General features: G+C 38.0%; 1 protein-coding gene across 1 annotated transcript; it reads left to right on the forward strand.

The window, feature by feature from the left end:
- The first annotated feature begins 5,473 nt into the window (after positions 1 to 5,473).
- On the forward strand, positions 5,474 to 12,633 carry LOC103137190 (alpha-2-HS-glycoprotein-like). The gene is made up of 7 exons (XM_007550814.2): positions 5,474 to 5,798; positions 6,382 to 6,492; positions 8,324 to 8,411; positions 9,156 to 9,322; positions 9,808 to 9,915; positions 10,961 to 11,047; positions 11,867 to 12,633. Exons 1-7 carry the CDS (start codon positions 5,571 to 5,573, stop codon positions 12,350 to 12,352), a joined length of 1,275 nt encoding a protein of 424 aa, XP_007550876.1. The 5' UTR covers positions 5,474 to 5,570; the 3' UTR covers positions 12,353 to 12,633.
- The last annotated feature ends 749 nt before the right edge of the window (positions 12,634 to 13,382 follow it).

Genomic DNA, 13,382 nt, shown 5'->3' on the forward strand with positions numbered 1-13,382 from the left:
CCAAATAAAAAAAATTAAAAATCCCTCATCCTAGTGCCAAAACCTTTTTATCAAAATGCAAGAGCTTTTTTTTCAATATTGGTTAGTTTCAATTTAGCAAAGTTTTTTTCAAAATGTTAAACAATAAGCTACAAGTTTAATTCAGCAATAGTCAAAACCATCCATGAACAAAAAAACAAAACGCTGTTTTTCCATGGATTTAAAGATTGCTGATCCATTATCATCATGTTGGAAACAACTTTGACAGATTTTTTTCCCCCTGGTTGACTCGTTTTTTTAACTGTGAAAGAATCCATGTGTTAACATAACACTTCAGTCCAACTTCCTTCAGCAGTATGTTTGACTCCATCAGAATGGAAATCACCCCCTCATCACTTCTGTTCTATTTTCTCCTTGTTGTCTCCCCTCCCGGGCGCGTCGCAGGACAAAGTGAACGGCGGCGGCCCCCTCATATCTGCGCCTGGGCATCGCTGCAGCGTGGCATCTCAGCTCAGCGAGCAGAAGAGGGGAGATTATTCTGTGCTCACATCAAAGGAGGTTTGTCTAACTTGGGTCTGGCGTTGTGCTGGTAGAGCAGGCCCTCGGTGCAGCCTCTCCGTTCTTATCTCTCCCCCACAGACTCTCCCCGCTTTCTGCTGCAGCACAGCTGGCTCCCGGTAACACTGACGCATGAATTTGTGGTTCTGTACAGTCAGGCGCGCACACAAACACCAGTTCCCGTTCCCCTTGTATGAAAACACACAAAGACGCACAACACTGAGGCAGCTCTTTTTTCTTCTTCTTCTTCTTCTTCTTCTTCTGATATTAGTAGAATTTGTTCTGCTGAGCCAGTATCTCTGCCTCCCTTCTCCAGCTTCTGCTGAGAGGTGAACCTGGTTCAGTGAATATGTGAAATGGATTAAGGAAAACGGATTATCACGGGACAGATGCGTGGAGAAAGAACTCTCTCTCTACATGTGAATATGATGTTCAGTGTGTATTGTGTGCATTAAAAGCCTAATTCATTGAGGTCAAGTAAACAACAGTTAACTCTAGCTCAATCCAATGAATTTTATTTTTAGTAACTAATTTTATTATTTGACTTAAGAGAGATGGTTCTCTAGAATTTATTCATCTCATAGCAGCATTTTCCTCCCTTACCAACTTTATCGTGTTCACACTCTGCACAGAACACAGCCACCGTGAAAACACACCCTCACAATATAGGGCAATTTAAAAGGTCAATTTAGACTGTGAAAACCCACACATCACCTCACTGAACCCAGGCAAGACTTAAATGAGAAACCTTGTTTGCTTTGAGAAAATACTATTTTTGTTCCTGTTGCTAATTGTTAAATCATGCAAATATAATAAAACAGTGAAAGCAGCAAAATCCAGAGTTTCATGTAAAGCTGGCATTCAGTGAAATGAATTTCAGTGAAAATATATAAAAGAGAGACTTTTGAATTTGCTATAAATAATAGAGAGATGCGGTTGGAATGTGTAATGTAAAGTGTTGATGTTAATTTGAAAATAAAGTTTAAATATGTAATGGTAGAGATCAAATGTTTTAATTGAAAAAGACATTCAGGGTTTTTCTTTGGGGTTGGATAGCCTCTTTCCCATAACCCTAATTTTTAGCTCCCTCTATAGGTTCTCTCTCATATTTAATCCAGGACTCAACCTGGACCTCTGCAAAATGCTCCTGCTACTTCCAGTCCAAAGAAACGTGTTGGTCAAATTAAAAACAGCAGATCTCCACCTAACTGCACTTCAGTATTTTTCTGTGAAACATAACTCCAATTTATTTGCAAATTCACTTATTCACAATTTTTTTTTATTAGAAAACACAGATTAGGAGGCTGAAGTACCAAGACTCAATGCTACTTAACATGCATATGACTGGGGCTTGAAAAGCAGCCAATCCAGGAGAGCCATTCGTTTTCTTTAGTGCTGATTGGCTGAACCGCTAAGCAGAGCAGAGACAAGGAAGACTGCAGATGTTAGCTTCTGTGGTAATGTTGAAACAGTTTCCGCTGTGTGTATTAATGCATACTGAGGTTTACGTTGTGTTTGAATTATTAAATGTGCTATACATTGAATTATTAAATTAGGCAGTAGTAATAATGACCCAAAAAATGTTTTACTTTGTAAGAAAAAAATGTAAAATGTAAAGAAGTCAGACAAAAATAAGACTTTCTCACACCCTTTGTAAACAGTTTGCAGGCACACAGCTTAACACTAATATGCAAGAATACAATTTAAATTGAATCTATTTACTTTAGACTGCAGCTCAAAAGAAGGAGTTCACATTTGGATCTTTCTTCCCTGTGTTGCTCTGTCCATAAATTCCTACCTGCTTCACAAATCTGTCTTTATTTTCCATTCTTCTCCATCCACTCCCCCTCCTCCTCAGTGTTTTTGTTGTTTTTGACTTTTTGCAAAAGGTGGTTTTCTTCCATTCAGGACTTCGTCCTCACACAGTTCACCTTATTCCTTATTGTCATCATATTCTAATGTTGCTCTGATTCTATTAGCCCTTCAAACCCAGATAACCCAACACTTCACGGTATTATAAATGCAGCCTCTGCCGATCTACTGACTCGTTAAAAACACAACACACGCTTAAGATGTCGGTGCTGCTGCAAAAGGTTGTTGTTTTGTAGCGACTGCATGCACAGCAAAATTTCTGACACCTATGTGAAGATGTGCATTTTGCAACGATGCACTACTGAAGAGTCAGGAAAGCATTTTTTTTTCAAAGCTTAAAGTCTATGCAGTCAGACAGAAAGTTACATGTGAATGGGTTAAGCACCCTTCTCATAGCTAATAGATTTTTAGTCAAATTGCGGCACTTTCTCTCATCTCCTCTCAAAACTGTGATGAATCAAACGCGTGTGTGGAAGAGGATGACGAAGAGAGAGACTGTGTTTGTGTTTGTCAGTCTGCTCTGCGTCTGAGCTGCTGTTACAGACATTAACCGATCTGTCAAAAACGGTGGAAATAAAATCTGACTGGTTCCAAAGTGTGAACCCCACCCACTACAGACAGCCAAGCCTGCTTTCCCATTTCATGTTGAATTTCTGGAAAACAAAAAAACATGTCTGATGATAAAACAGAATTTACATTCTGAATAGTTCAAAATCAATTTATTTAAGAAGATTTTTATTATATATTAATACTTGCTTAGAACAATGAAGACAATAAATGTTTATCATATAGCGGTAAGTTCAATTGAAATATTGTTTTGTATTTATTTCTGTTTTAAGATAGTTATTCAAGGTGACAAGATATAACAGGACTCAAATAGGGATTCATTTAGTCTCAGGATGTTGGTCAATATTTAACTCAGTTCTGCAGGTCGGAACATCAGAACTTAGAACATCATAGCAAGAGCACAGTGACTCCTACTGGTGCATTGACAACATTGCAACCTCTAAAACTGAGCGCAGTTCAAATCGTCTTGGTTCCTGGACAAACTACCAGCCTGAGTGAATAACTTCTACTGTCTGTAACCAAAATATCAACCTTACCTTATCGATGACATGACTTTCATCTGAAGATAAATTCCTAATCTTCCAAGTAAGTTAAGAATGTGGTTAAAACAAAAAGAGGAGATTCTTTATTCTTGATTTTGCTTAAAATAAATAAACTTTTGATTTGTTAAAAAAAAAAGTAAACAAACTTGCCTGCTAGGGATTACAGGAAGAAATGTCTCCTAATTCAAATCCATCTGCAAGATGAGCACTAAAGTAAATAAACAAACAAACATAATTAACTGAGCAAGCTTATTACCATAATTCTAAGCAGGACAATTGATTTATAAGATATACAGTTTTGTTGACAGACAAGTTGTGTTTAGTGCTAATCACTAATCAAAAACTAAGCTGATTATAAAGTATCTGTTTATTTCTCAGGTACAAAAGGGAATATTGCTTTTGATATTCAGGTTTTTAATTTTATGACTTAATTTTAATTTAGATTTTATTTGTTTTAGTCTTAGAATGGAGATAAAGATGGGAATGAGAGACTGGCACACTGCCAGGGAATTAACCCAAATGGAAAATGATGAAAACACAAAATGTCAAGGGTTTGCTCAAACAGCATTATTTTAAGATACAGATAATGAAATGTATTAAGCTGATAAATGAAAACATGAATACATAAAATACTTAATTAGATCTCCAAAGATAGTCTGATCCTGCAGTTTGCCAGGATATGAAGCATACACTTCATATATTTCCTCAGTTTTTCCTCACTTTTTACATGTTCTAGATAATAAATAAATGTGATAAAAGATTACCTTGGTAAATATTAAAATAATGATTGTAAATGGAAAATAGCATCCAAATTGAAATTCTAGTTTTTTAGATGATTAATTATTTGCTATTAGACAGATTTTTGTAAAGATGATTGATTTCAGTTTCCACAGTGAGTCTTGTTACCAGATCTGTATAATAAAGAAATATCCTCAGCCTGTCTGACAACATGAAGAAAATCAGAAAATCAAACCGTAACACAGAAATTCAAGAAAGGAATTCAAGATTATATTCAAGATCAGACAAGAAACAACTTCACTCACATCCTTCAGTCTGAAAAGAGTTACAACACCAGCTTTAAAGATTTGGGCTCTTGTGAATCAGGGTGAGAGCTATTATACACAGATGGAGGAAAATAAACAGTGGTGAAATTTCCCAGGTAGGGCGGGTGTACTAAAAGCAATTCAAATATGCATCAACTACTAATCCAGGATGTTACAAAACAACTGCAGGCTCACCTTTCCTCAGCAAGAGAGAGTGAGGAACAAAGTAGCCCAACGAACCTTTGGATGATCATAATGACTTTTGTAGAAATATTCAGTACATCTAAAGGAAATGCAGATTTTCAGAGAAAAGTGATATCCCGGCAGTACAGTGGTGGTCTGAGGCTGCAGTGCTGCTTGGGCAACTTGCTGGAACTGAAGGAAAATCCTGAAAGACATTTTCTGGTCATCAATCAATTTCCTTTAGCTCAAATAAAACTTTAACTGTTTTGTTTTGGTCAAAATAGAGTCAGCACTCTGACGTAATTAAAATGCTGCGGTATGCTCTTAGAGAAGAAATTCACCCTCTGATGTTGCTAAATTATCATATCATATTTTTTATAAAGAGCAGGAATCCAAAAAACAGACTCACTGCAGTTATCACAAATTATTTTTCTAAGTTGTTTCCACCAGGGCTAGAACAACAGGAACAAACTTTACGGGACAATCACTCTTTTGCATGGAGGCACAATTGTCTGGAAAGTAAAAATGCACTTTTGTATTATATCCAAACTTGATGATCTGAAATGAAATTCACAGCCCTTTAATTGCAAATTGAGCCATCAGTGACAGTCCTGACCTTTGCTCCATCTGTGCACCAGGGGTTAAAAGTACCACTTAGATATTCATTCACATATATCAGCCCCTCTGTTCTCAAACAAACATTGCCCTTGACTTCCTTTCAGCGTTCTGTTTTTGGTTCCAAAAGTCCCTTTCTGGCAGGAAGGCAAACACAGAAGAACAAACTTCAGCTCAGAGCCGTTAGCTTTCCGTCCGTACGTCTGCTGCCATGGACATCTGCACAGTTTTACTGCTAATATCGCTCGTGTCTTTTCACACTTTCCACGTGAACGGGGAGGGTTTTCTGCTGATGCCCATCGAGCTCGCTCCAGTTCCCTGTAACGACAAAGCTGTGGAGAAGCTTTCTCGCCTGGCTGTCACTTACATCAACGAGGATCGCACCGAAGGCTACAAGTTTGCCCTCAACCGCATCGCCAATGTCTACCTGCACGCTCAGGTCAGGTCAGCAAAAACATCAACAGCTAGTGGGAAGTTCTTCAGCTACACACAAAAAGTAGTGGAGTATAATGTCCAATAGACTTTGGCAGTGGTTTTGCTGCTCTGGGCCTAATAAAATAAACAGGAATGGGAAATCTGTAGCTAAAAACAACAGGAAATATTTGCTGTTTATGCTTTGCTGTAATCAGTTTCCTCTGAAGAATCTCACTTTTAATATTTGCTCAAATAAAATCCCTTTGAAGCCTAATAATAGATGGTCAGTAGGACTGGAGTAACTATAAATGAAGTCCAGGTCATTTCAGTACACACCTGCCTCTGCAAAGCGGTTTTATGAACTTTACGCTCTGCTGCTGAAGTCTAAGATCTAACTGTGAAATCGATCAGGGTTTAAGAGATATTATTTAACCTTCTAACCTAAAAGTAATCATTTATTTTCAGGGCTACGGCTAAAATCAATATCATACAATGTACAGCATATATGAGAGTTTCCATCTATGTGAACTATACACTCAGCGTTTGCCACTCAGGACCAGAGAGTGGCTCATGTAACCTGCTCCTTGTGTTTGCATTGTGAATAACAGGGACCAGGAGGTAACGTGTATTACCTGGACCTGGATGTCCTGGAGACCAAATGTCACATCGGCAGTCCAAAACCGTGGAAGCGCTGTGACGTCAGACCCTTCATGGAAACAGTAGGACACACACACACACGCACGCACGCACACACGCACGCACGCACGCACACACGCACGCACACACGGTTTGTTCAAATACAAATGTTTGCATTTGTGCTATACATCTCATCTTTTCGGACTTCTTTTCCTTTTTCATGGATGGAATTTTGTTGTTCATATTATTGATATATTTATTATAAACGATGCAGTTTTCCAATTTGTTGTTGCTTTAGCTTCATATTTAGGGTTGATATTCTGCTGAAAAGCAAGCCTTTGCATAGTTTCAAGTCTTTTGCAACCTCATAGGGTTTATTCCAGTACTGTTATGTATTTTTGCTCCATTTTAAAATCTACTCCATCTTGGTCTCATCTGATTAGCCCACCGTCTTCCACATGATTACTGCGACCCCAACATGATGGCAAAGTTTAAAAGAGATTTTTAAGGCTTTCTTCCAGAAATTATTTCTAATTTCCACTTAAATGCATTGAAAATCTGAGTTTTAAGGTGACATCATGGCAAATATTTGAGACTGTGTACATTAAAGAGTTTGTCATGATGCATTACTGAACCTGCTTCTGAAAAGTGTTTATGAAATTTGTTGTCTTACTGAAAAAAAATTACTATTAAATTATTTTTAACCATAGTAACAACCGATCGAGGGAGTGTCTGTAGTGACTCTGCTTTTCTTAGAAATACATTAAAAGAATCTGCTGGGTTAGCTTGAACAATGGATGACACAGACGTCCAATAGGCCTTCCTACATTTCCCATGAGGGCAAGTTGCAGTTCCATAAGTCCTTTAAGCTTTTTGTGATGGATTACAAAATAAAACGATTACAGCAATATGATTGTATTAATTTTAGCCAGATAAAAACTGCTTCTAATGCTGATTACAAAACAAATATGTCCAGTTTTAATCTTTCTTACGGTGTTTTTATTTATAAAAAAGACACTTTGCTAAAGGTGCAGCTGGATGGCACTGATTTCTGAGAAGACGTCTAACTCACATTTTTTTCTATTGCTACTATTATTACAATGTTATAGACATTCTCTTTGTGATTTCCTGCGGTATATGCATGGAAATAAAACTGGGTCCAACAGCAGTGTCACGGCCCCTGGCCTCTTGAGGCTGTGCAGGCTCCTTTTACTTCTGCAAGTTCAGCTGTGAGAGCACACCTTCCTGATTGGCTGCCTGGAGGCTACCGGACAGCAGCAACCCCGTTGGACCAGCAGAGGATTGCAAAGCCAATCAGATACTGAAACCTACAATTGAAACCATTCCTCCAGTGGGGCAGCTTGTAGGAAGAGGTTTTGTTAAGCTGTCAACCACCTTTGGTTTTGCTTATAACTGCTTTGGGCAGTTTTGAAATATTTTGTTTCTGCTTGTTCTGCTCCAGCTTGATTTTACTCAACCTAAAAGCTCGTGTTTGGGAGGCTTGGTGCTCCCTTTGTGTTCCTTTTTCTTTTGGGTTATCGTGAGCTAGACTAGTTTGGGGATTTTGTCATTTAATTTGCATTCTTTAGTTTATTTTAGTCCTATTCTTGAGTGTTAATCAGGTTAAATTATATTGTGTTTTGGTTTGGTGAAACCATCTTTTTTGTTGTAATAAATCATTTGAAGTTTCACACTTCTTTATGTTACCTTCCCTGATCCTTTAGACTTTGGGGTCGTAACAAGCATGAGTGACAAGGGAACTTTAAACTTAATTGCCTTGAGTCATCTGAAGACATTTGTTCTGCTTTGAGGCCACTCTAGTTTAATTTTTGGATATGTTTTTTATATTAAACATTCAAAGCATTTATGACCTAGTGATTAAACCAGAGATCTTGTCTTTTTGATTCCTTTCAGCAAATCTCGGGTAACTGCAACACCACCATCCTGCACACACCAGAGGGTTACTCCTACCTCTACAGCTATGACTGCGCTCTTGTGCCAGGTAAAGCTTTTTATTATTAAACTCAATGAGCACAATACAGTAACATATCAACATATTTAAAAAAATTAAATACATAGCTTTGTTATGCGAAGAATGGCTGCTCTTTGTACCATATAAACTGTGTTGCTAAAGCTTCAGCTAGTGCTAATAAATAAAAAACGGTAACAATCAGTACAGACCCAATAAAAATTAGAACTAGTTAAATTAATGGTGTGAATATTCCTTTTTTTATTTTTTCCAAATATTTATTCTGACAGCTGCACAGTGGCACTGTTGGTAGAGCTGTTGCCTTGCAGCAAGAAGGTTCTGGGTTCGATTCCTGGCCCTGGTCTTTCTGCATGGAGTTTGCATGTTCTCCCTGTGCATGTGTAGATTTTCTCCAGGTACTCTGGCTTCCTCCCACAATCCAAAAAACCCCTCCCAACCCCACTAAGGGACAAGGGTGTAAAGAAAATGGATGGATTTATTCTGACACTTAATGTATCAGATGTAGCCATGAAGAAAAATATCAACTTGCAGACAAAAGAAGATTGCACCAAATGTTTCTTTCTAAATCAGTTGTGGTCAAAACATAATCTGCTGATTTCAATCATTGTCCTTATTTTATTTTTTATTTCAATTTCACTATTTTTTTCTGTAAACTCTACCTTGTGTTTTAACCCATGTCTTTATAGATCAATAAGCCCTATTGTTAGAACTACTAGATGTGCACAAGATCACTCAGGCAAGCTCTTGTTGCTGCAGATCCGCCAGAGAAGCTACAGCAGACTTGTCCAACTTGTCCCGTCCTGCTCTCCGTAGACAGCCCGGTGGCCATGGAAACCGCAGGGATCACTCTGGAGGCCTATAAGAGGCAGTCCACTCTGGGCGCTGGGCTTGGTGTGAAACGGGTCACCCGAGCTGCAGTTCAGGTACCGCAGTGGTTAATGCTGGCAGGAAACTAGGCTCCGCTCCTGAATTCATTGCTCAACAATGTATTGAGTGTTAGTTTTATGGGGAAACTACACTGAAGATTAATCTTTGGGTGTGTTTGGGCAGACATTATAGGGCAGGCTTTTTCGCGTCTTTGGGCCAGTTGAAAAGCATTACCACTCAGCAGAAACTATAATGCAATGGAAGCACAAGGCTTCAAAGGATCAATGAGGATGTTTATGCCTGTATGGCTTGTCCAGCTTATGTTTGGGGAGCAAATACAGAACAGAACAGTTTCTTTGTAAACTAAATCTTTGTATATTGCCTCTCGTGGTAAATGACGGTGCAGCTGTGGGATGGAAACTAAAGGGTTATGGCCAGTGATGGTCATTACAGGACATTTCACATAAAAATACAACGGCTCTCCGACTGCCAGTACTTGTGAATGTATTTGTGCAGTTTGTCACATCGTTTTATTACACAGAACGTGCCAAAAAAAGCGGTGTTTGTAGAGTACACGGTCCAGCAGTGTCCAGAGGGATTTACGGAGAGAGGGACCTGCCAGCGGCTGACTCTCAAATCAGACACACAGGTACCTCAGCAGGCACTAACCAGGTCAAACGTCAAAGGGTCGCTCCATGAGTAACATCTGTGACTAATGTGTATGTTTATTTACTGCATCATTTTTTTTTCATTCCTCAGAGATGATCCTGCAGGAAAATATTAAATGTATTACAGTAAGATTGTTCTTCAACTTAGAAATCTGCTATTATGTATCATCTGTGTGCACAAATAAAAGTCAAATAAATTAGCATGTAAACTTGCACTATGAATGTGGAAAAGTCTAACCTTTAATTTGGGTACATGTAGTAATAATGCTCCCATTAAGAAATAACTTTCAGACAAAAATGACTCACATTTAGAGACACACTTGCACTGAAAATTATTATTAAATAAATACAATTTAATCATTTTTACTTGATAGTTTAGATTTTTTTTTATTTTTATAAAAGATTAATTATGCCATGCTTCGTATAAATCTGACATGACACAGAGGCCAATTTATTCCACCAATCTCCAAAAATGGAAAGACAAGAAAACATGCTTTTTAACTAATGCAGATACAATAAATTATATTTTTCTTGTTTCTGCATTAGAGAACTGTCAGTTTTCTCAGTGTGGAATTGTTAGGCGAATGTACAAGGTGCTGTTATTCCCAGCAAAATCTTCCACAACCTCAGTCTAAAATTAAAAATAATAATAACTAAGAGAACTAACACCCACCAAAGAATGAATGCACTGTGTTCTATGAATAGATTAAACAAAGTTGTTCCAGAGAGTAAATACTGCCGTCAACCCTCCTAACATTTTGAAGGTAATTAATGTTGTTGCTAAAGCTTCAGTTTGCATCTTATTTGTTGTCACCTCAGCAATCCCTGGACATGTTTTTTTTTTTTTAACATGACAAGTTATTCTCTATTTTTAAGCTTTGAGTAGTTAAAAGGCTTCAGCTTAGGATTTTTTTTTCTTTTTTCTTATTTCAAAACTTTGGCAGGATTTATATTTATCCTGACACTCCATCTAAATACTTGAACCACTAATAAAAACACAAATTGTCTTTTTTCCCCTTCCCTCAGACGGCAGGTTTCTGTACAGGATCCGTGTACGGAGACATGAGCAAACACCCGGACGTCCAGGTGTCCTGTGAGATGTATAAGATACAGGTACAGTAACAAAAAATTCATGTTCTGTTGTTTTGTTGTATTTAACACCACATTATAGAGTCATTTCCATTGGAAACAACACAAATCAGTAATCAGCATGCAGTGTTGTGGTACTCGAGATCGGTCTTGGTCTTGACTTGGTCTCGGACCCTAAAAGTCTTGGTCTTGTCTCGGTCTCGATACACTCTGGTCTTGGTCTTGTCTTGGTCTCGGGTTAGGTGGTCTTGAACACAACACTGTCAGCATGATTGGAACAAAGAGAAAGCATAAACAGAAAAGAATGTCGACATTTTTCAGCAAATTTTTCATTTGCAATTAAACAAATTTAAATTTAAATGAATAGCTTTTTTACCAACAAAATTGTAATAGAAATAATAAAAGAACCATGTGACATGAAATTACTTAAAACTTCAACAGAATGCAACATTCACATTACAAAGCACTAAAATGCCCATAATCCACCATGACAGGAATAAATTGTTCAATAATTACTAATGTATGGTGAATTTTACACAAAATTGGGAAATATCAAACATGTTTCTTAGGGGACTTGTGAACGGCTCGATTGTTGAAAGGTGATGTAAGCCTCATTCATCTGATTTATTTAGCAGATTTTTTTTCTTTCTTTGCTGTAAAATTTAACCATTTATATCTTATAATTATTGTAGAAATGTTTATGTCAATATTTAGCTTGCTGTTTTTAGCAGTAGTTTATGTGACTGTTTAGTGAACATACTGTTGCTTGGCACCCTCTCTGCTGCATGTCTGAACAAGCTGGTGATATGATAATTCAGTGGAATGTTCTCTGTTTCTCTGCAGAACGTGGACTTGGTCCAACCTGTAAAACCGCAAGTTCACGACCTCCCCATAGACCCCATGATCCCAACCTTTCCACCTCTGCCTGATGACCCTGTGATTGACCTGCAGCCCATTCCCTCTGACCCTCCAACTCCCGATGTCGCTCAGCCAGCTCCGATTGACCCCACAGCTATGCCCTCTCTTCCTACAGATCCCCCAGTTGTGGTTAACCCCTCCGTCCTTCTCTCTTCTTCCAGTGAGTCTGCTGAGAGAACAGTAAGCCAACAACAGCACACAAGGACTCTGGATTCTTCCTCTGAGGAAATTGGAGTCCTGGTGGCCCGGCGTCCACCGTTTAACTTCCGCTACCCGAGGCGTAAGCGTGACAAGAGGCAGAGCTTGACGGAGACTTCTCCCTCACACAGCCCGGTGTTTCTGTCTGATTTCCCCAGCGGGTCATCTCCTTTTCGATCCTGTCCTGGTCCGGCGCGATACGCCACAGCGTAACCAGTACTTCGCTGCTCAGAAATCCATTTACTCATGTATGATTTACCCACTGAGAGTCTGAACCGATAAACTGCTCCAATCCCTGTCACTGGAGGCTTGTAATAATTTGTGCTAATGAGAGGAAAGCATTTTTTTCTCTGTGGCCTTGAAGCGACCTCTCTTCTGTACTGTTGCTCCCAAAGCAGCTCAAACATGAATTTAAAAATGGTTACTCACATTTTAAGAGATTGTAATAAATCTCCAGTAAGCTACTTGAAGACAATAAAGAAGTTTGGATTTATTCTCTCTTTGTTTTTATTTTTCCATCTAAAAATATTGCTTTAGACCTGAATATTTCAACTGGTCAAATATTTAGTTTGATTTTGGCAAACCTATGCAAATATTTACTTTATTTTTAAAAAGTAATATCCCATTTTGAAAATGTTTATATTAAGTAATTTAACTGATGTTAGTATCAGAATATTTGTTTAATCTTCTGCCACTTATTATTTCTCTGTGGTATAATTACAACATATGCCTATATATCCAAGATGTGTGGGAAAGATAAAGGAACATGTTTTACAGGTGACAACCTTCACAACTCAAAATAGCATTTTGTGTAGCAATGACACTGAATAATAATAATAATAATTAATAATAATAATAAAAACATTCTTAGTGCCTTGTATGAAAAATGCAATAACAGAAGATGGCAAAGAGTCAAAAGGACTAAATCCATCCATAGCCAAAGTTGGAAACAGCCAGGTATCGTAAAATGAACATAACAGTGCATTATTGTCTAAAACATAAAATAAAATACTTAACAACATAAAGTACAACATTTATGGCATGTTTTGTTCCAGAAATTGTGCCAGGAAACGACGAAATGGTAACGCCTGGGTATTTAAGGCGGGCAGGGAATTTGCAAAGTGGCAAACAGACCAGAAATAATGTGAGCAATATTAACTTTGAACAGCAGATGGCGGAAGTGAGCGTTAAAATTTATCTGCTAACAGAGCGTGTGGTTGCCAGTTAATCACTTCTGCGTCGT

The sequence above is a fragment of the Poecilia formosa genome, unplaced genomic scaffold, assembly GCF_000485575.1.
Source record: "Poecilia formosa unplaced genomic scaffold, Poecilia_formosa-5.1.2 Scaffold38, whole genome shotgun sequence".
Lineage (NCBI taxonomy): Eukaryota > Metazoa > Chordata > Actinopteri > Cyprinodontiformes > Poeciliidae > Poecilia > Poecilia formosa.

What these genes read in the sequence shown, in the direction of transcription:
- LOC103137190 (XM_007550814.2), top strand. Translation starts at nt 5,571, where the DNA reads ATGGACATCTGCACAGTTTTACTGCTAATATCGCTCGTGTCTTTTCAC. An exon ending in TCAGACCCTTCATGGAAACA is followed by an intron (nt 6,493 to 8,323) that starts GTAGGACACACA and finishes GATTCCTTTCAG; the next exon opens with CAAATCTCGGGTAACTGCAA. An exon ending in TCACCCGAGCTGCAGTTCAG is followed by an intron (nt 9,323 to 9,807) that starts GTACCGCAGTGG and finishes TTTATTACACAG; the next exon opens with AACGTGCCAAAAAAAGCGGT.